The following is a 21,688-nucleotide window of genomic DNA, read 5'->3' as shown; positions in this document are numbered from 1 at the left end:
TCTGCATGGTTTTAGTCTTGACTTGGCTTCAATGCTGAACAATAATGGAAAAATCAGAATCCAGAAGTACAGTCACATTGGGATGTCTATACATATCTTAGACTGCATAAGATCATCTGTTCAGTTATAAAAAGCAGGTGCTACAATGTCCTGTTTTGGTGCATTTACCTGTATTATAACATCTGTAAGATGAAAACCCATGCTTGAAGTGCCCATCCTTCTTGTTAACATATCAAAAAATTTTTATGATGCAAATCTGAAATCTTTGTTATGTGAGTTTTACAGTGAACTAAGTTTCATTAAAATTATTTAAAACTGTAATCTGACTTGTGTGTGTGTGTGTGTGTAGGTTTGAGATGCTTGGATGAAATGCGCTAGATGCGTCAAGTCCAAATGTGCTGATACTTTACCAAAACTAGCCTTAAGAAAACCACAGTGATATTCCAAGTAATGAAATACAATTTAAATTATACTGTAAACTCTATAGTAAAACACTTAAGTCTTAATTCTCAGTTACCCTAAGGCCCCTTTACACTGTTCTGGCACACTAACTAATTTATTGGTCCCATTTGACTGCAGTGGAAGCAAAGTTAGGACAACACTGAGCACTTCTGAAAATCCCACCCTTGGATTTTTTTTTTAAACCTGTACATAGTACCTGAGAGAGAGGATGCTGCAGAAGACTGTACTTTATCAGTGGATATGTGCCTAAATATCATCCTGGTGTGCATTCTCACTAGACCAGATTGGCTTGTCACCATGGGCACGTGCACCTAACAACAAGGAAAGGCAGTTACTGATAGGTTACATGGAAATCTCAATAATCAAACAACACTATGTACAAATCATAAAACAAGAAGATGCATGTCAACACTCACCCTCAGGCCCATCTGCTCACCATTTATAGATGCCAGAAGAAAACATTTATGGCTTGAATATGCAATTTTCCAGATGCAACAGATCACGCCCCCAAAATGCTATCTGAGACTGATTACAATGTGGCAATAGAAGCATGGAGATGAGAAAAGCACTTTCTAGGGGCGTGTGTTAGGGTTGCCAAGTGTCTGGTTTTCTACCAGAATGTCCCCTCACTCCCTGCCTGCCATGGCTCTGCACAGCTCCCAGAAGTGGAAACATGTCCCTGCAGTCCCTCATCCCCAACCCCACCCCAGAGCCTGCACCCCCAGCAACTGAGGTCTGGTCTACCTTACTATGGAAGTGTCTACACTTAGATTTGGTTCTTGCCGACATAACTGCCCTGCTATGTATAACTTCACCTCCATGAGCAACATACTGTTGAAGTAGTTACAGCGACTCAGTGTAGACACTGTCCTGCTTACTGGCTTTCAGAAGTAAGCCTACAATGCCCATACTGACAGTGTAATCCAGGGGTGGGCAAAGTTTTTGGGCCGAGGGCCACATCTGGGTGGGGAAATTGTATGCAGGGCTGGGGCAGGGGGTTGGGAGTACGTGTGCAATCTAGGCTGCTCTGTGCCAGGGCTAGTCTGTGAATGGTGGAGGGTGGGTCTCCACTGCAAGGCCCCTTGCAGATCAGGACTCAAAGCGGTCGCCTTTGTGGGGGTGATGCTATTTTCTCCGTGCTTCACTCCTGGGTGTTTGAATCCGCTGAGGGGGGGGGGAGGGAGGTGGTGCTAGGTTAATGGCAGGTGGGCGAGCCGCGAAAAGGGACATGAAGGAGGGAGCCGCGTGTTTGCTTGTGATGCGCTCTGGACTGTAGCAGAAACGCAGCTAAAAGGACTAGCCCTGACGAGAATTAATTCCAGCCAGGGTTAAGGGCAGTCGCTCTGCTGGTGGCGGGGGAAAACAAAACAAGTGAGATTTACTCTGAGAGTGTCTCCACCGTGATTTCCCGCTGTTTCTGTTCGGCTCCAAACCCTTCGGCCAGTAGTTTCAATGTGGTGGGCAGTGCATGTATCTAGCTCCCCCCGCCCCCCGCGAGGCGAGAATAGGAAGTGCTTTAGAGTAAACTTTCTCACCTGGGGCCCCGAAGCCGAGCGGGTGAAGGTTTCTGCAATGGGGCTATGCCGGTGGTTAGACCCTGGCACTAGTGAAATGAAAGTTGAGATGGCTGAAGTCTGGAGCGCTCACTTTCACCTTCGCCACGGATCAGCTGAGCGCGCTTACAAGCCATATGCTAGCGCTGATCGTTACAACAGAGGGCTGTTGGTTTTTTTAATAAAAAAACATTAGCTGTACTGTGTTTGTGATTTGGGGCTGGAGCTAACGTATTGGTTGATTCAGGCCCAGGCCATGAGGCAGCCCTCGGTGAGGAACTGTCAATTAGCAAGAGAAAGGGGATTAGCCAGCCTGACCTCAGCTTTAGCCCTTCCCCTTTGTAAGGCGTTGGTTTACAGTAATTTGCTTCCTGGTAATTTTACCAAACGATGGACAAACTCCTCTGGTCTCCCAAGCTGCGCGCTCAAAGAAATAACGATTTAGCAAATGCCTAAAGAGCTTCGTTCTTCTTGGCGGGTTTAAAGCTGTAGGGGAAGGTGTAACTAGGCTGCCTAGGTTTTAGCTTGCTAAGTCACCTTCAAAGGAGGGTGTGTGAAAAATAATCACCAGAGCGATATTTTATATACCACAGCGGGCTCTGTTAAGCTCTTACTTCTTTTAAGCTTAAATGAATAGATTAGTCTTCGTTAAAGAAAAGTAGGAAGGCTTTGATTAATGAGAAATATGAGACGTGAAAGGATGTGTACTTGAATTTGAAAATATTTTATTTGAATAGTAAATAGTTATACAGTTGAAACAGTTCTATTGAAGCATTCTATAAATAGCTAACAGTTAAGAAAATAATGTGTGTAGAAAAGAGATTGCATCTAAAAGTAAGAGCTGTCGGTTGCACAAGAGCTGTCTGCGCCCTTGGAGCAGGATAAAATGGTCAAGATTGTGTGTTATTCTAGGTAGAAAAGTTAAAACCTTTTAGCAGATCCCTTTAGAACAAGATCTTCTTCTAAAATGCACAGTGAAATGGCAGGACGGGGAAGGGGAAAAGCGCATCAAAATATTCACGATCAAATAATATCAATCTTCATAATATAAATAAATAAAGAATAAATAACAATTACTCAAATCAACATATACATATAGTCAGCTCGTGATTCTACCTCGCTAAGGACAAACAATCGAAAAAAGAAAGTTGGCAGGTAATATTTAAGGCAGTTTCTACAGCATATTCTGGAGACCATCAACAGTAGAGTCAAGGCATTTGTGGCTATACTAAAGAAAACAAAATGAAGCAGTTTTATTTGTTCACATAAAAGGGGGTGGGGGTGTAAAGCCAGCTTCCAGCAGTTCACAAGCCATAATAAAGCTAATCATGTGGTAAATTCAGTTTACAGCCTGTGAAATATAAAGGCATTATTCTTCGAGATTGACTTTAAAAAATAAAAATAAAACCACCAACCAACCCAACCCCTAGGCTACGTACACAGAGAGATGGGGGCAGAGGAAAACCAGAGAGACTTCCTAAGGGGACCGTGATCCCGCTAGCGATCAAAGAGGGGCTGCTTTTCAGAGACTGAGCTACAGTAGCAAGGACGGAGGAATCACCACCAAGGAGACACTGGCACAAGTGGATTTTATTATTACTCCCCCCCCCCAGCCCCTTTGTTTTCATCTATAAATAAACCAGGCGCTGGAGGAGGGGCGGGGGGATCAGCCGGGGTCCTGGAGAGCTCGGCTCTGCAGGGCGAAGCCGGTCCGAGGCAGCTGCCAGGCTGCAGCCCGGGGGGCAGGAGGGGGAAGGCACGGCCTAGCAGGCGGGGCGCACGGGCAGCTGCAGGAGGATGACCTGCCGGTTCTCCGAGGGGTGGCACTTGTTGATGTGGCGGGTGAGGCCGGGCGAGCTGTAGAAGGTGGCCGGGCAGTACTTGCAGGGGAAGACCTGCGCCGAGTGCAGCAGGCGCAGGTGCCGCTCCTGGCCGCCCTTGCTGGGGAAGGTTTCCCCGCACACCGGGCACAGGTGGCACTCGCTGGCAGCCGGCGCGCCGGGGCCGGGGCTGGGGCTTTCCTCCGGGCCGGGCCTCTCCGGGCCGGGCCCCGGCTCGTGGCCCAGCAGGTGCTTGCGGAGGTAGGCCTGGCGGCGGAACCGGCGGGCGCAGATGGGGCACTCGTACAGCCCCTCCTCGGAGCCGGACTCCGAGCCGCCGCCGCCGCCGCTCCCGGGGCTGGGCGTGTCCCGCTCGCTGCCGCTGCCTCCGGCCTCCTTGGGCGGCGGCCGCTCCTCGGGCGCCTTGGCGGCCGGCGGCGGCGGCGGCGGGGCGCTGGGGGCCGGCCGCGGCTTGTGCCAGCGGCGGTGCGAGGCCAGGTTGGCCGGGCAGCTGAAGACCTTGTCGCACTCCGGGCAGCGGTACTCCACGCGCACGATGCGCGAGCACTTGTGCTGCGCCAGGGCGAAGGGGTCGGCGTACTCCTCCTTGCACAGCTGGCAGATGAACTCGCCCAGCGGCCGCGGGCCCGGCCCGCCCGCCCCCCGCGCCCGGGGCGGCTCCACCGGCCCCTCCTTGATCTTCAGCCCCAGCACCGGCGACGTGGTCACCTCGTCCTCGAAGTTCAGCTTGCGGATGGCTTTGGCTTTCTTAGCGGCCGGGGGCTTGTGCTTGCCGGGCTCCGAGCCGGCGGGGGGCCGCTTGGGCTGGGGGCGGCCCGAGGAGGCGGAGGGGGGCAGCAGGGCGGACAGGCTGCGGGTGCCGGCGCTCGCCTGGCCGTTGCAGTGGGTGTCACCGTGGGTGCTGCTGGGCATGCCCTGGGCGCTGCAGCGGGTCTCGCTGTGGGGGTCGCTCGGGGTGCTGCGCTGGGGGCCGCTGGTCTCCGCGGGGCTGGAGGAGGAGACCCACAGTTTGAGCTCGGCCGGGGCGAAGAGCAGCGGGTCCATGGTGCTGGGCACCGCCGGGGCCGGGAAGGACTCTGCGGAGACCGGCGAGCCCAGGTTGAAGCTGCGCTCCAAGGATTTCTTCTCGTGCTCCTTGCTGACCGGCCGGGTGGGGCTGTACAGCGCCTGGCACGCGGCCTCGGGGGTGCCGAACTGCACGGGTTTCGGGGGCGGCGGCGGCTCCCGGGGCGCTGGGGGGGCCGCCGGATCCAGGCCGGCGCAGGGGAGGGGCTGGGAGCAGAGCTGCTGGCCGCCGGCGAACAGCAGCAGCTCAGGCTCACCCTCCTGGCCGCAACGGACCCGGTAGGAGATCGGCGTGGCCCTCCGGTTCCTTTTCACCAGGAACCCCCGGGGCATCTTTGGCGGCTGGGCCGGCGGGGAAGGCACTTGAGGCGACGGCGACAGGGGCGCGGATCTGCAGCAAAAGGCTTGTGCGTCTGGCTCCAGCCGGCTGCCTCGCTCAGGCTTTGCTGCCTGCTCCTGCCATCCAGTCCGGGCTCAGCAGCAGAGGGACAGACCCCCGACGTGCCGCTGCTGCTGGTCCCCCTTTGCACTTGTTGTCTGGTGGGCGCCCCGCAAATGGGTCCCGTCTGCCCCTGCCCGGATCGCTGCACTCTTTTTAAGGGGAGAGGATGCCATTGTTCGAGCCTCCTGCTCCATCCCCGAGCCAATCAGCGCTTCCTGCGGCTCCTATGGATTGGAGGAGTGTGGGAGGGTGCAGGCTCGCAGAAAGGGGCAGGGACAGCGGGGTCGCTTGCTAGGTACAGCAGATGTACCTGAGGGGTTTCTCTCGTTCGCTTTCCTTTCTCTCCCCCCCTCCTCCTTTCCCCCCATTTACTTCTGGCCCCTCCCGGCTAAAGGCACACGCCTGGCCCCTCCTCTTTTCACGGTCTGATGGTTTTCTATAGGAAGGCACACGTGCCTGGCCTTTGTGTGTCTCCTCCGGGGGGCACAGATCTGCCAAATGGAAATGTCCATCAGCATGACAATGAGCAGCATCTCAAATCGGGGGGATTACCCGCGGTTCTGGAGCAAAATAGCAACAAAGGAGAAGAATGGTCAGAAATATGTCAGGAGGGTTCAATATGCAAACTGGAGAAGTGGGGGAGAAGAGAAAGAAAATGTAGGTTCTGAATTGTTTAAAAGCTCTCACCCCTAAGGAAATGCTGGGGGGGGGGCGTATAATTGCAAACAACACATTTTAGGAGATTGCCACTGGAGTCTGAAAATTAGGACGTTAAATATACTGGCAAGGAAGTGTCCTCAGGAACTGATGGGAAGCCATTTCGAGAAGAAACATACATGCTGGTATACTGGTTATTCTAGTCTGAAGCGCTCATAAAATCCAGCACTGCTGTTCCTGTCCAGAATCTCTTGGAAATGTTCTGACCGTAAATAAACACTTTATCAGCAAAGCAAATTGTTGAATTGGTACACTTTGGAGTTGAAGAGATTGGGCGCTGGTGAGGGGGGGCGGGGTGTAAGACTTGGGGGGAGGCTTTAATTACAAAAGAAAAAAAACTTTTGTTAAATTACTGAAAATACAATTACTCATTCTGGTAAATGAAGCCTCTACCACTTAGCACAGTGTGTCAACCTCAGTGTTATTTATTATTACAATGCATCTCTAGTTTATCATTATATATATCTGACAAACTTCTTGTACACGATCCTCTGCGGCCTCATGCATTTTAATTCAGTTGGTGCATTTTGTCTGCTGTTTGACATCAGATGCTAAATCAAGGGGTCTAATCAAGTAGCTAAAAAATAAAGAAAGGGTCTGTCTGTCTCTGCACAGTAGCTTCCCAAAGCCTCACCCCCTTCACCTTTGTGAAGGAAATTAACCTCTTTCTATTGAATGCGACCCGCGGCCAATCTGGACGAGAAAGAGACGCGTGCTGCTGGGCTGGGGCAGGGGGAGAAAGACGGGAGGGCGGTGGAGAGAAGAGAAATCTGTCCACCAGACAAGGCAGCGGCTGCAATAGCACAAGACACACACACACACACACACCCGCCAGCCAGCAGAAGTCATAAGAGCGAAAAAACAAACAAAACCCCAATACCCCGCCTCCCTCCCTGCTACATTTGGGACGCAAAAGGCGTTATCCTTCTAAAGGCTCTCTCTGTCACTCCACAGATTGCTCAAGGAAAAGCATGGACAAAAGTCTCAGGCAATAATACCTGTTACACGGGTATGGGATAAAACCTTCCCAGAGCTGCTTGTCCTATAATCTTGTCTAGAGAAAGAAGTAGGAGAGGGATAAGAAAAAGTGGCAATGATTTTCTCTGTTCCTGTCCCCCCCAGCCCTTAGAAGAACTGGATCGAAAGCCAGGTAGCCTGCTCAGGCTTCCCGTGTGAGTCTTGTGTCTGCTCCTAATCGAAGGGAATGTCTTAGCCCCCCCTTCCCCCTCACCCCAGTGCCCTAACGCTGAAGTTTGTTAGCCGAGCTACATGGTGGTATTTTTTGCTTGTAGGTTACTCATTGCCCTTAGTTGCGCAGTGCCAGGGTTGGGCATGGACCACCAAAATAAATGGGCTGATGTTGAGGATGCTTGAACGCTTTTGCCAAAGCTTTATTGTCACGGCAATAAAGTTAAGTGAAGCACGTGCGTGTCTGCAGGATTGGGAATTTAAGGTAGCTCTCAGATAATAATCATGTAAGCTAGACCCTAGTGTAATAATTCATATGTTGCCTGCCATTCGTTATCGGGCAAACAGTCAGTTAATGACAGACCATTGGGGAAAACGAGAAAAATGTTTATGGGCCCATAGCGCTCTTTCCCTTCCCCACCACATCAGCCTCATACTGGATCTAATCAAACATTTTTTTCCTGCCTATATTGCAAACATCCAGAAATGCCTGCTAATCCAAATGCAACTGATGTTAGCCGTTTTAATCCTGATTTATATTGCGTCTATAACGACAGAGAAGAAGCGGTACTGCCCCCCGCCCCAATTACTTTCTCCCCGTTTTATTACTCTGTAGGTTCCAGTTTGGCTAGTTTTGTAGTTGCTCAGACTCTTCTCCTGCTCTATAATATGTGAGGAATATAGGCACTCTTTTTCATTAAAAGAGATAAGTCAAAATACCTAACCTTAAAAAGCTGAATGCAAAGAAAAAAAAAACCCGACAAAAACCCGTTGCAGCACAGCGAATTCAAACAGTGCTATGAATTAACCAAAGGGAATCTATTGAACCCTATTGAGATACTTCGAGTCAAAGGATCCGTTTCTTTTTGTTGTTTTGCTAGCCCCAGCCAGCTTGAAAAAAACAAAACAAAACAAAAAACCCCTCCTTGCTTTCAGTCGTGTACTACGGTAAAGATTAATTGCAACTTGAAAGGTACAAGTATTCTAAACTAATTTTCACAACAACAGAGTGGAAAAAAATGTTGGGGAGGGGGAGACACCCGTCTTCAAAAGCAGGTGCAGCAGTGTGCATCATCTGACAGTTGGAGCTGCTGCTGGGCTGTGCAGTACTTCTCGCACGGCCGCTATGGCTCACCAGACAACACGGCTTGCGTTGAACCCTAAAGCCGTTTTTGATTGGGGAGTCTTCGGGGCAAGGACTGGGCCTTCCTTTCCATTTGGGCAGCTTCCGACCTGAGCACCCCGCGGGCACTACGGCACGCTGCATGAAGCGGCACAACATACCAGTAATAATGACTTTAGCACCGATCTGGGGAAAGGCGCTGTCCAGTCAGTTGTGATAAACAGAGCCTTTTAAAAAATCAAATAGTATCAGTGTCTGAAACTCAAGACGTGACTGTTATTTTTGAAGCGTTTGAACTGAATGAGTCCCTCTAAAACTACAAAGCAGCTTCTCTTCCAACCCTATTTAACTCTTTGTCTTCAGCAGAAAACTTCCACGTTTCCCCCAGGGGATTCCCAGCTGAGTCCACCCCGCCCCCTTCCCTTACAAACCACTTTGTTTGCGCCCAGTTCCCTTCACAAGCAAGACGAGACCAACGGCATATGTGGGAATTTGCACAGGGAATATTTCATAGCTCCTCAGGCCAGGAGAGACCGCTGTCATCTTCTAGTCTGACCTCCTGTGTGACACAGGCCATAAGCCTCCTCTGAATGGATTCCTGTTTGAAACAGAGCCCAGCTTTCACAAAGAGATCCAGTCTTGAGTCAGTTCAGCGCCACGTTTTGCAACTTTTTTTTTTTTTTTTTTTTAAGGGAATAAGGCATGTTGTGTTTTTCTCGCTCGGTTTCGTTTGTATTCTGCCAAGATGGAAAATCAGTGGCAGCAAAGCTCAATTGCATGGCGTTTTCCTTTTGGCGAGGCTTGCTGGGGAGACGCGTTTCCACAAGATCCCCTATTACCCTGTCCTGTGACAAGGCATTGCGGGGCGGGGGGGGGGGGAGAGCACAGCCAGTTTGGGTCAAGGAGTTTGCTATTTTGAATGTTCCTGCGAGCGCATCGGAGCGAACGGCTAAACGGTTTGTCCACCCCTCAGCTTTATTGATTTGCCTACTTTACTCCAGATTTTAAGCATGCCTCCCTGTATCAGCCGACAGGCGCAGAGCGGTTTTGATTACTCAACACAGCACCAGCCTCATGCGTTTGGCGGAACAAACCCAGAATTGGGCTGAAGTGTGACCTGCAAAGAGCAGAGCCCTGCCTCCGATTAGATGTTTTTTTAAAATCGACCTTTCCCCCTTCCTGGTGTAAGTATCAAGTGGATTACAGATTTTTACTTCCACACACCCACACCCCCCTTGTCAGACCGTTTCATCAGATTCACAAACCCCATTTTTGTACGGATCAAGCTGACCAGAGATTGTTTTACACACACACACACACCTTGTAGGTTGCAATCAGAAAGGTTCATCAGGTTTCTAACCCCCATTGTTGCATGACGCATAAACAATTGCTGGGTTGCTACTGTTTGACCTAGGGCTCGGGAGCGAGCGCAGCGCGTTTGGAGGAATTAGCGATTGTTGTGTCTGTCTGCGGGCCACGCGAGAGACACGCGAATCCCTCAACCGCTCCCTCCCCCCCGCGCCTTCTATTCACCTTCCCCTCTCCCCCGCCCCGCTCCCTTTGTTCAGCAGATTAGCATAAAGCTGCTATGGATCTCCCGTTTAAATAATTACACACAAAAGAATACTACATGAAAGCGAGAGAAAACAAGAGAGAGCCCACGAGTCTGTTCCATTTCACCCAGCTACCAGAAGAAAAAGACCTGAAGTATTTTCTATTGCTTAAGTTTCAAGTATCCCCCAATGGCAATCTGCTCTGCTCCCATTATTCAGCTTTTGGGGGGGGGAGGCTGTATGCGGGGGAAGAGAGCAGTTCTTTTATTACGCAAAGTATACTGGGTAGAGGAGCTTTCTCTTTAAGTGGCGTATTTATGGCGATTTGTTTATGCTATTCAGGCATAGCTGCCCAAAGGCCTAAATGAACGGAAAGTTTTGTTTTTTTTCAGCCCAGGGTGGGTAAATTGATCACCGTTTCTGGGAAGAGAGGGAAAAAGTAAATACCCGAGTGTGAGAGAACAGGACTCGATGGCATTTGTTGCAGGACCAGCATGACAAACACCCTAAAGACTGTTACCTTTCAGTCGTGTCACACAGCAATCCAGCACTGATTTCCTTTAGCCTCCCCAATAAGCATGTCCTAAAACTGAGTGATCAGGCAATACCCTGTAAAGATAAGTAGGAGAGAATAACTGAGATTCACATCGAGCCACATGCTGGTGAGTGGGTTGCCCCTTTCTTGTTTCTTTCTCTCTTGGTTTTGGTGTGTGTGTATGTGTATTTTATTTGTCTAGTGCGAGTGTATTTGTTCAGTGATGTGTGCGTCCCTGCCTCCTCGCTGTTTAATGGGGGAGGCAGCGGATTTGTTTCTATTATCATTAGCATACAGCTGCAGGTTACACGAGCAATCCCCACACGAGCAACGTACACTTTAGCCCAGGCTTATCATCACTTCTCTCAACCAGAAAACAATCAACAGCTACTCACACATGGCTTCGCCCCCCCCGCCCCGGTTCCTAGCCCTCCCCCCCCCCCCCGCTATGTCTGAATAGTGATAGACGTGTTCTACATCTTCCGCTGCAAAGAATATTTTAACTTTTTCATCTCCCTTTTTGGGGCTGTATTCGTTATACAGAGAAAACCAGGCGTGCTGGGATTACGGCAGCATCTTTTTTTCACTTACATTCGTCAGTCATTGTTGCGATGCAAAAGCTCATTTAGCGTCACGCTTTTTAAGATTGGAAACATGGGACAGCAGAGCGACTAGTTTCATGTGCCACATAGGATTTTTTTTTTTAATTAATCCGTGTAGCTGTCTCCCTGTGCTGCCAGAGTTTATGCCGCTTGGGGGAGGGGGGGGGTTTCAACAGCTCTGTGTATGGGGCAGAAACACGCTTGTCCTCTGCGGGTGCTGGGAGGCTACTGCCCCTGCCCAAAGGAGCGTATGCCCCACGCAGCAGCGTCCATGGGCAGGAGCTGGCCCGCTCCTTGACGGCCGGGGCCTTCTCTTTGTTCCTGCGGCTGCACTTCGGTCCAGGTTGTGCTCGCGGCCGCTCGGCCCTCTGCAGCGTGGGTGCATTTTAAACAACGGCCGGGAAGCGAGTCCCTCCAAGCCCACCCTGCCAGCTCCCTTTCCGGGGTGCCTGGTGACTCTCGCCCGAAGTCAGCATCCGCTAGGGCCCGCTCCCTGCCTAACTCGCAATGGGCGCCGGCCCCGTGCTCGCCCAGGCGCGGACATGTTTTTTCCTGAGGAGTGACGCAGTGAGGCGGTGACAGCGGACAAGCACCCCGCTGAGAAGGGCGTCGCGGCGGCTGCCCCGGCTCGTTAAACAGGCCCGGGGGGGCGGCGTGTGAAGAAGGGATGCCGCTGAGCGGCGAGAGGAGCGCCGCCCCCGGTCACGGTTCCCCTTCTCGCCCCCCCCCCGCGGCCATCGCAGGATGCCGGGCAGCGCCCGCGAGCCCGGCGCCGGCCCGTCCCAGGCCCGGGCGCGAGACGACACCTGGCCGGAGCGCCTCAGCCCGGCTCCGTGCCTGGCTTCAGCTTTCCCGCCTTGGGCGCTCGCCTGCCGATTGGCTGGCTGCGCAGCCCAGCGCCGGCGGCCATTGGTCAGCTGGTTGCCGAGGCGCCTCCAGCCAGGGAGTTAACCCCGCAGCTGCTGGGTCACGAGGCTGCCCACTGGCGCGCCCCCCTCCCCCCGCCACAATGCACCTTCTGGCCGGCCGCGCGGGCCATGAACAATTCAGCAGCCACACGGCGATCTCCAGCCCCCACCGGCCATCTGCCAGCGGGGCGGGGGCTGCCGGCCCAGCCCCCCCGGCCCGCAAGGGAGCCGGCCTCCAACCCCTGCCCCCGCGCAGCCAAACTGCGGCTGCTCCTGGCGAAGCCACCAGGAGCCCGGCCAGGCCCGGATCAAATCAACACGAACTAGGCAGGGCTGATAGGAGCGGGCTTTTATTGTTGAAAAGCCAGGCCAGCTTTGCATAGGAATGGCTGGGCCCGGGCCTGATGGTGCCTGCTGAATGGAGAATCCGAGGCCCGCTCCACCTACTGGAGAATTGAAAGAGAACATTTCATGGTGCTCGCTGAATGCAGCCTCAGGCTGGAAGCCATCTCAGTGCTCCCTAAGAGAGGGGCTGGGAGTCAGGGGCCCTATGGATCAAGAGTGAAAAGCGAGCCTCATTTAGCCAATCATAACTAAACAATCCCTGGCCATGCATACATAGGCAGGTGGTAATTATTGTAGTTCAGATAACTGAGGATGCTTCCCTCCACCAGTCTCTTGTAGATATTTTGCTGAAAGAACCTTTTGAGGTATTGCTTTGGTTTTTCAGAAAGAATGAGTTCGCCATCCACTATCTGGTGAACAAGCTGGTCCAGTGATGGAAGGCCATCCACCTGTAAAAGACAGGAATAAGCTGAAAAAGCAGCATTGACTTGACAAAACATTGTGGGCAGGTATAGCTACACTAGCTTCTACTACACTAAAACAGGCAGGCTGGATATGCACACACATTTCCAAACAGCACTAGAGAAACAAATACATGTAACAGAACTCAATGGTTTGTACAACTCGATGGACTTAGTTCAGCAACAGTCTTCAAGGCTCAGGCACCAGATACATTAGGATTTGTTGATATTAGGCCGCTCGTTTGAGGCAGACATTGAAGCCTGCCTTTCACCCTTCATTCTCCCTGGCAACAAATATAGAGACAGCTGGTCGCCACATTCCTTGGATGAGGAAGGGGGTGTTTGGTGGCAATAGCTATCAGGAACGCAGTGGAAGGATTATCACACTGTGGCAGTGCGGTGACACTAATGGCTCAAAGGACACTTTGATAAGACCATAAATTTAGGTGTTAATTTAATCTTTTGGTCTGAAAATTCTCACCTATTTACAGTTCAAAAGGCTTCTGTGTGTGTATGGACAGATATACATATAATGTGTGTACGAAGTCTGACAAATGTCTTGAGCAAGAAACAACAATTTCAGTATTTGAATTTCTTAGAAATTGAATTTCCAGACACAGTTCTGGTGCTCAGATAGTTCAGAACGGTTTATGTTTTTAAAGGTCGAATTTGCAAGCAACGTGTGGCCTGATTTTCCAGTTAACCCCAGCTGCCATGTGAAAACCAGGTTAGTGGTTCTTATTGAAGACAAGTGCCTTTGCTTGGAAAGCTCATACTGCACATGTGTACTATACAATTTTCTATTAATACTTTAACAGCTGGGGCTAGATTCACAAAAGGACTCAGGTACCTAGCTGCCACTTTAGGTGCCTAAAACCCAGAATATGGCCTGAGTGGGATTCACAAAATCCCTGCTCAGCTACCACTGCACCTTGTAGGAGCCTAAACTCACTTGGCACCTGAAGTTTCATGATAAACATTCCTAGGCACCTATTTTGCTCCGTCTGTGCATGCACACTACAGCTCTGCTCTAGATGTCTGGACGCTTCAGCCCCAAAGCAACGCATGAATTGGGGGGAAGGTAAGTGTTCCTCTGCTTACCTCCTCTGTGGGACCCCATCTGTAAAGCAGACTAAGAACTTGCCTACCAGATCAGGCCTCTATATGCGAGCTTACATAAAATGGCTTGGGGAGGACCTCCCTCATAACTTTTAGCCCCATGGCTGAAGTACTCATCTGGGAGTTGACTCTTCACCTAAGGGGGAAAGATGGCATTTGAACAGGTATCCACAACCTCTTAGGTGAGTACCCTAACTACGGGGCTAGAGGATATTGTGATGTGAGACTCCCTGAGTCTCTCCTGTTGAAGTTGTTCTTATGGAGAAATAATAAAAGAATCACTGGACCAGAGCGAGAGCGTATACAAGAACGAAGAATAACTCTGGAGCCTGGTGGTCAGAGCACACACCTGACAGCTGGAAGACTTAGGATCAAGTCTCCCACCTCCAGTTACTTTTAAAATTATTTATTCACAGTGCAGCAGCTTCAACAGGAGAGACTGAGGGAACCCAACACCAGAATATCCCATAACCCAGTGGTAAGGGCTTGCACCTGAGATGTGGGGAATCCCTTTGAAGTGGGAGATTTCCACATCTCAGGTGAGTACCCTGACCTCTGGGCTTAAAGTTATGAGAGATGTTCTCTATTCTCCCGTCCCCTTCCAGCTTCTTGTACAATCAGCATAGGTGCCTAACTCCAGGACAGGGTGTGTAGCTGAGAAACCCAAGCAGAAGGAGGTGCCTCTCTAGATTTAGGTGCCAAATTTGCTGAGAAGGGAGGGGCTGAGGACACACCCCTCTCCCTGGCATCTCCCATTGGCTAGTTTAGGCAAGAGACACCCAGCATGCTGGCTTTTGTGAATCCATTCTGAGGCACCTTCTCCCTCCTTTCACGGGAAGCCTAGGTGCCAAACCCAGGTTTGTGAATCCCAGCAATTTTCTAGCTGCCCTTCAGGTTAAATGTGGTAATACTCAGCATCACCATGCCTCAGTTTTTTTGTGAATCTAGCCCTGGATGGAGGTGCAAAACCTCAGCTCTATCATCTGCAAGTCTACGTAGCTGGAGCGCTGCATGTTGAAATAAATACATGTTTGGGATCCTACAAAATGGGTAAATATTCAAAGCATGATCGGCTTTTGAAGATGAAGAACATCCTGTGCAAGACACTCAAATAAATACAATGTTATGGTTGAGAATTTAAACACGCAAGTTCACAGACATGGTCCACACAATTATTCTAACTTGGCTCTTATGCATGTCTTAGTTTCTCTTACTGTATGTCTTGTTACATTTTAATTGAGTTCCATTTTCTATGGTAATCAGAACTTAAAATTCCTGACTTTTGTAGTTTACAATCTCAACTATAACAATGCTAGTTAAACATTTTTACTTATTATGTTACTTATTTTTGCATTTGACTGAACATTTATTTGAATGCCTTGGTCAACTGGAATATGAGCAACAGGTAGTAAAGGTCCTGGTCCTCCTGCTCCCAAATTATATAATGACAATTTAAAAGACACTTGATATATTCCAACGGTGCAGTATGTATTTATTAAGCACTTGATAGCGTGCTCAGTATTGTACAAACAGACATAGGAGATACATATTTACTAAACTTAGTGTTTCTAAATATCAGAACCTGTGTGAAGGGAATTAGAATAAAAACAGACAAAGGGAATGACAAATGTGCATTCACCCTGTCAGATATAGGACCTGATCTTGTAAACCCTCTCTCATGTGAGTAATCCTGATTCATAGGAGTAGTCCCAGTGATCTCAACAGGACTACTTGCGTGTGTGTGTCATGACTAACTCACAAGAGACAGTTTGCATGACGGATTCAGTAATCCTGAAATACGTAAGACACCATTTCCAGGCTGTCCATAGACAATAAAACAGATAGCACATAAGAGATAAGCTGTTCACATTACAATACAGGAAGCACTGCTGAAACAGGGCAGAAAATCACTACCTTCAGGCACAATTTTTTCCTTAGAATTTAATTTTCTGTTCTTTGTAAGTTGTTTTCAAGAAAATCTAAAAATAATACTTCACTTAAGTACTCTTCATATTATGACAACAGAAGAGACAATACTATCTAGCACCTTTGTATTTTATTTTAACCTTTCCTAGAGACTAGTGTGATGTTACCTCAATACACAGTTAACAATTTTGTATGGTAATTGCAGCAATCCATTAAAAAGTAGTGCAGGAATATAGAATTTCGATATGTAAAACAGAAGCGAAGGGGGTATGTGGAGGGATACGGTAGAATGGCACTAAACCACCCACTAGGCAGCAGCAAGCTTTAGATTGTAGAGAAAAAATTCTGTTTAGAGGCAATTATATGTTTACAACTTTGTCTTTAGGGACTGATCCAAAGTCCACTGAATCAAGTGGCAGCCTGTCCATTGGCTTCAATGGGTTTTGAGTCAGACACTTGGAGAGGAAAAAATGGAGAAATTACTATGAATTTATGCTCAGGTCAACAGTGCAAATGACATTAGCAAATGTCTTAATTTCTCCCCATCCCTATATTTGGGAATTTCATCTATCACTGAAAAGCCATTCTGTGTTACTTTATCAGCTATGTAGCTTGTGGCCATAGGTACTTATAGAAAGATTTACATCTCACAGGATCTGAAATTTTAGGATGGTTCGTAGGGTGCTTTTATATCATTATGCAAAAAAATGAACAAAACTGTATGGAAAGCAGTGTTAACTAAAGAAATGGGAATTCCAAGTCTCAGTGGCAAATTTGCACTAGAAAACATATAAGGGGTATAAAAATGCTGCATAAGAAAATGGAGCAAGGTAAACGATGAAAAAAACATTACCAGCAACTTTGAGATTTGTAAAAATAATTAAAATGAGCAATTTCCAGTATTTACTGAATCTCCCTTATGCTGCATAGACTATGTCTATTTAGGCTTTCCAAAGTGAGTAATTAAACAGAAAAAAGTGAAATTTAAGGCAGAATATGGGAGCAAAAAAAAAAAAGAAGTGCTCAACAATAACGAATTACTCCAATAATAAAAGCAATTGCTAGTCATTTTTCTTACCTGGCTGGATATTAGGATTTGGCGCAGTTCTTTCTTAAGATCAATAAACCGATCATGATAGATGGCCATGGACCAAGGTTCCCTGAAATAGCTGGTTGAAAAAGAAGAAATTTAGTTATCCAGTGAACCTCTCATTAACCACTAATAAAGTATTTACCTGCTTTTTTGCTTTTATAAATTACAGTTCTGGACCCATCATGATCGTTTGTTCATAAAATGCCTCCCGTAACAGCATGGTCAATCAATTCTTTTAATGGATGTTCCTGATGTACAGCCAGCTTCAGTAATTACATTTAAAGTGGCTTAATTCAGAGCTGTGGCAAGACCCAGTGAAGAATCCTGATTTTATCAGAATTTAAAAGCCTGAAGACCTGTAAAGAACGGTGTCTCCATTATCTGTCCTCATTTGAGAAAAGCAGATTGCAGGATTAACTGAACTCCTGCATAAACAAATTAAATTTGTGTAGACAATGACACAAATGTTGTTCATCATTAAGGTTTCTGGATTAATAAAGGCCAGAAAAACAGGCCACCACAGTGTTGCAATATGTTCTTTCCACTAGTGCACTAAAGCTAAATTGAATCTATCTTAAGAGGAACTATCTTAACATTTATATTATATCTATTGACAGAAAGCATTCATTACACTTTTTCTGTGAAAAGTTAGAAAACTGTAAGTATTTATTTATCGTTAAGGCCATAACAAGATATATAAGTAGATACTGTAAATGCAGCTAGAGGCAACTGGATGACACAGAAAATGGCTGTTTATTTCTATTTCCTATATAACGAAAAATAATTGTGGTTGTGTCAATAATCTTTAGATTACACGAGGTATATTCTCTGCTTGATGTGTGTATGCAATTCTCATTAATGTTAATGGAAGTTAAAAGGACCCACTGAAGAAAGAATAGGACCAAAAGAATCAGTGTAACTTATTATTAAACTGGGTACCAGATAAATAGGGCCTGATCCTGCAAACACTTACGCAAATCCTTAACTTTGCTCATTTCAGTCATCTCACTGATGTTAAGCATGTACATGTTTGCAAAATTATGACCACAGTCCTTAGACGTGAACAGTGTCATTGGAAGCGTGTAGTCTATTCACATCAGTGGGATTGCTCTCATGAATAAGCAATATTGCATGTGTAACTCTGATGGGATTTGGCCTAATGTCCTTACAATAAATATATTAATTTCTAAAATAAAAACTCAAATTACATAATTTTAATGACAATTTCCACAGAAAACCAGCATTCAGTTGCTTTCTAAAAGGAAGCCAACCTTTTATAAATGTTGAATTGTGATATTTCCTATCAGCAACTTTTCTATAAATAAAAGCTTCATTGGACTTCAGATATTAATGACTCAATCAACACCACAGTATGTAACTAACAGAGCTGTTCTTATTCTTCACCACACCCATCCACTTGGGTGTTATACCCCCATCTCCTTCCCTCCGGGTGTTTCTTTAGATGGTAAGCCCTCTGGATAAGGGCTTGTCTCTTTTCTGTGTTTGTACAGCACCCAGCACAATAGGGCCTCAAACAGAATGAAGGACATTTCCACAATATAAATATTTACTGCCACTGCTATTCATCTTTACCTTTCCATTTTGACAGACATAGGAGCATCTTGCAGCACACTGCTAGCACATTACCAAGACTGATTTCATCTCTATATTTGGGGCTGAAATCTTACAAAAGCTGAACTCAGCTCTAAGAGCCACTTTAAAAAATGTACTTTAAAATGTATTTATCATATCTCTATAAGATACATACATAGACATGAAGAGTTTCCCAAAACATTTAAACAACTAACTCATCTCAAAACATTTTCCATTTAATGTCAACAGTTAGATGGCAAAGCAAGATAGGAGGGGCACAAGAAAAGACATACCAAGATAATTAAAGATGCTCACATTACACTGGCATGCATGGCCCTGTAGCCAAATATTTTTCCTGTATTTTCACCTGGCATCTTAGTTTTAGTTGTGCAATTATTACTGGTAAATCTGTTTTAACAGAGAAATAGCCATTGAGCAGGAAATAGTGATCTGAGCACAGACCTGGGAGCCTGGAATTCACACGTTTTAATTCTGCCCCTGACATGGATTTCATCTTGTGATTGAGGCTAGTATTTTAAACACCCTGCCTTTATGAAACTGCTTACATACCTCACTGAGATGTTATGAGGATTAAATTATGTGTGTACAATGCTTTGAGGATACTGAGTATTATTGTTCCTACCAGTTCATCTGATAACTACATCTTCAGGTACTCATACTTGTACAGTTCATCACAGCATTTCCAAATTTCGGAGCTTAAGGCCTGAAATTTTTCACCAACCTGCAGTATTTGGCTCAAATAAAAATGTGTTTACTCTGGAAGTGGGCAATTTCTTGTCTATGTTTTCAAGCCTGGTTGTACAGGGGTTACTAATAGCCAGCTATTTAATACAAAATTTCCTTTACCTTATTTCAAATGGAGAAATGCAACCATTACAGAGTGTTTTAATATATAAGCAATTCTCTTCCCTTTCTGGCAGTGCATATTTATCCTTAAGACAGAATCACCTTTCTAACAACCATATTTAGATTTACTCTCTCAGAATACAACACATGTTCCATTAAATTGAAGTTTAATAATGAAAACGATTCACTTGAAGCCAAACCAACAAGTTGACTTTCTTTGGCTCATTTTAAATTTTATTACCACTTCAACAGTAGTCCCTAAGGGCAAGCTGTAGAAAGCTTGAAAGTATAATGCTCTTCAGTGTACAAGATGAACCTGGCATGCTACCAACAGAAGCTCAGAGGCTCCTCAACTATCATGAGAACAGCATCTGCCACATGTGTTTGCACCATTTAGTCTTTCATAACCTGCCAAAATGATCAAGCTAAATATGTACAAGATGACTGTTTGCCAGGGGCATAACCGATTTTAAAACGTGGTCACTTCTTAAGGGGGGATCCCCTGCTGGTAGGCTTTTATATCTATAGAAGCTATCATTGGAAGGCATTTGTAACTAGATGGGGTGAAATGGTCTCCTTTTGAAGACAATATGTGACATCCTTTTTGTTGCTAGGAAGCTGTTCTCTCCTTTCATTGACAAACAATACATAAAGTCTGTTCTGCCTCATCTGTGATGTGTAACCTATATTAGATGAAGGGGACAAAAAATAAAATTATCTACTGGCATCCTATGCAATAGGAGTTGAATCTTTTTAATTTAAAGGGGGGGGACGACACATGATAAAAATGAGCAGATAAAGTTGGCCAATCTTGGGAAATAATAATGTGGTATTTCTGAAATCTGCATGTAAATAGATTCCCTTCCAAAACCCATCTATTTTTAGTCTCCAGACTCTTATTTAATGTACTGCTATACACCACTTTCATATGACAATGTTTTTTTCAAGAATTCTGAAGCAGCAGTAGCTCTCTGATGCTTACTGGTACTTTAAAAAAAAAGAAATGAGGACAGCACACTGACCCTTGTCCGCACTTGCACCACTTAAGTCATCCACACCATCCAAGACATTAGATCTTTCCTTGGATGTGAACATGTAAAAAAAAATATCTAAAGACTTTGAAAGTTGTGAGGTACTTTTACACTGAGAATGCCAAGCTCAGCATCCACAACAAGAAACCATGACAGAAATAATTAAAGGGTTAATTAGAACTTTATCACATCAAAAAAGTCCCATGACATCTGAGTAATGGGCAACTGTAGTGAATGATAAAAAAAGAGAATAGGAACTACAGATCTCTCAACAGAGCCCATATTCTGCCAGGCACAGGTTATTAGCCATTTAGGCATACTCCGAAAAAGGAATATAGACATGACACTCATTTTTACCACCCACTCCTGCACTGAAAGATGAGCCCCTCTTTCAGGAAAATTAAACCAATCACATCCCCACCACAAACCCACCATAAGTTGTTAAAGATCTGTCCAAAATGAGCAATCATGCAGAGTAGATAGTATAATGTTGTGAAGTCTTGTGATTTTCACCATGAATTTTGTGATAGTTTGTGTTTCTCTTCGTCTCAGCTGCTGGACTTCCATGAGTGTGGAAGAATTTTAGCTTTCATTAAATAAGTAAATAAAAAAAGGAAAATAGCCATCATAGTTGTAGAGAAAAGCTTGAAAATATGACTCAAGTGTATTATAAAGACACACACACACACAAAAGGTAAATAAAAAGTACCCAATATTCATTACATTTTAAAATCTCATGATTTTTAAGCCAATCTGTGTGTGTGTGTGTGTGTGTGTATGTGTCTGTGTCCCAACTTATAGTTTTTTAACACTGATGTTGTAAGGCTATGTAGATTTTCTTAATATGATATAGCCCCTCCTTTTTCACATACTTCAATGAACAGTAGTATATTTAACAATGTTGGCATTTAAAGTGTCATCAGTGGCATCTGAGTTAGCACCAACTGTAATGAATATGGCAGTTCGTACTTCAGCGCTATAGTTTCAGACTCCCTGGCAAACGCTGCTGCACACTTAGGTCATGCTTTCAAGGTTTTCTTCACAACCAGAACAGACAAAAATGTACCTAAAAAAAAGCAAGCAAGCAAGCAGAGATTCTGGAGGACAGTTGAGGGGCCCTTTTGTCCCCCAAGCTGGCTTGTCTTTGAGGTACACCCTACACTTTGGGAATGGCTGACTTACTGACCCATTAAACTACCCAGGAAAAACCTCTTCCTTCTGGTGAGTTTATTAAATGATCTGAATTTTGTGTCTGTTGAGACAG

At 46.5% G+C, this 21,688-nt stretch overlaps 2 protein-coding genes across 4 annotated transcripts in view; both read right to left on the bottom strand.

The window, feature by feature from the left end:
• Positions 1 to 2,720: 2,720 nt before the first annotated feature.
• On the bottom strand, positions 2,721 to 5,707 carry INSM1 (INSM transcriptional repressor 1). The gene has a single exon (XM_073339771.1). It carries the CDS (start codon positions 5,252 to 5,254, stop codon positions 3,779 to 3,781), a length of 1,476 nt encoding a protein of 491 aa, XP_073195872.1. The 5' UTR covers positions 5,255 to 5,707; the 3' UTR covers positions 2,721 to 3,778.
• A 6,627-nt stretch (positions 5,708 to 12,334) lies between these two features.
• Positions 12,335 to 21,688, bottom strand: part of CFAP61 (cilia and flagella associated protein 61) — a 209,966-nt gene continuing 200,612 nt past the window's right edge. For all 3 annotated transcript variants that reach the window (XM_073339783.1, XM_073339782.1, XM_073339785.1), the window contains 2 exons: positions 16,919 to 17,009; positions 12,335 to 12,783 (listed from right to left, as the gene is read on the bottom strand). In XM_073339783.1, the coding sequence (XP_073195884.1) occupies positions 12,583 to 12,783; positions 16,919 to 17,009 (292 nt within the window). In that variant the 3' untranslated portion in view covers positions 12,335 to 12,582. The remainder of the gene's footprint in view (positions 12,784 to 16,918; positions 17,010 to 21,688) is intronic.

This window comes from Lepidochelys kempii, chromosome 3, assembly GCF_965140265.1.
Source record: "Lepidochelys kempii isolate rLepKem1 chromosome 3, rLepKem1.hap2, whole genome shotgun sequence".
Lineage (NCBI taxonomy): Eukaryota > Metazoa > Chordata > Testudines > Cheloniidae > Lepidochelys > Lepidochelys kempii.
The sequence above is the reverse complement of the archived record's forward strand: the minus strand, read 5'-3'. Positions and strand labels throughout refer to the sequence as shown.

Bases quoted from the DNA above. Each gene is read 5' to 3' on its own strand.
- INSM1 (XM_073339771.1), bottom strand. From the start codon at position 5,254: ATGCCCCGGGGGTTCCTGGTGAAAAGGAACCGGAGGGCCACGCCGATC.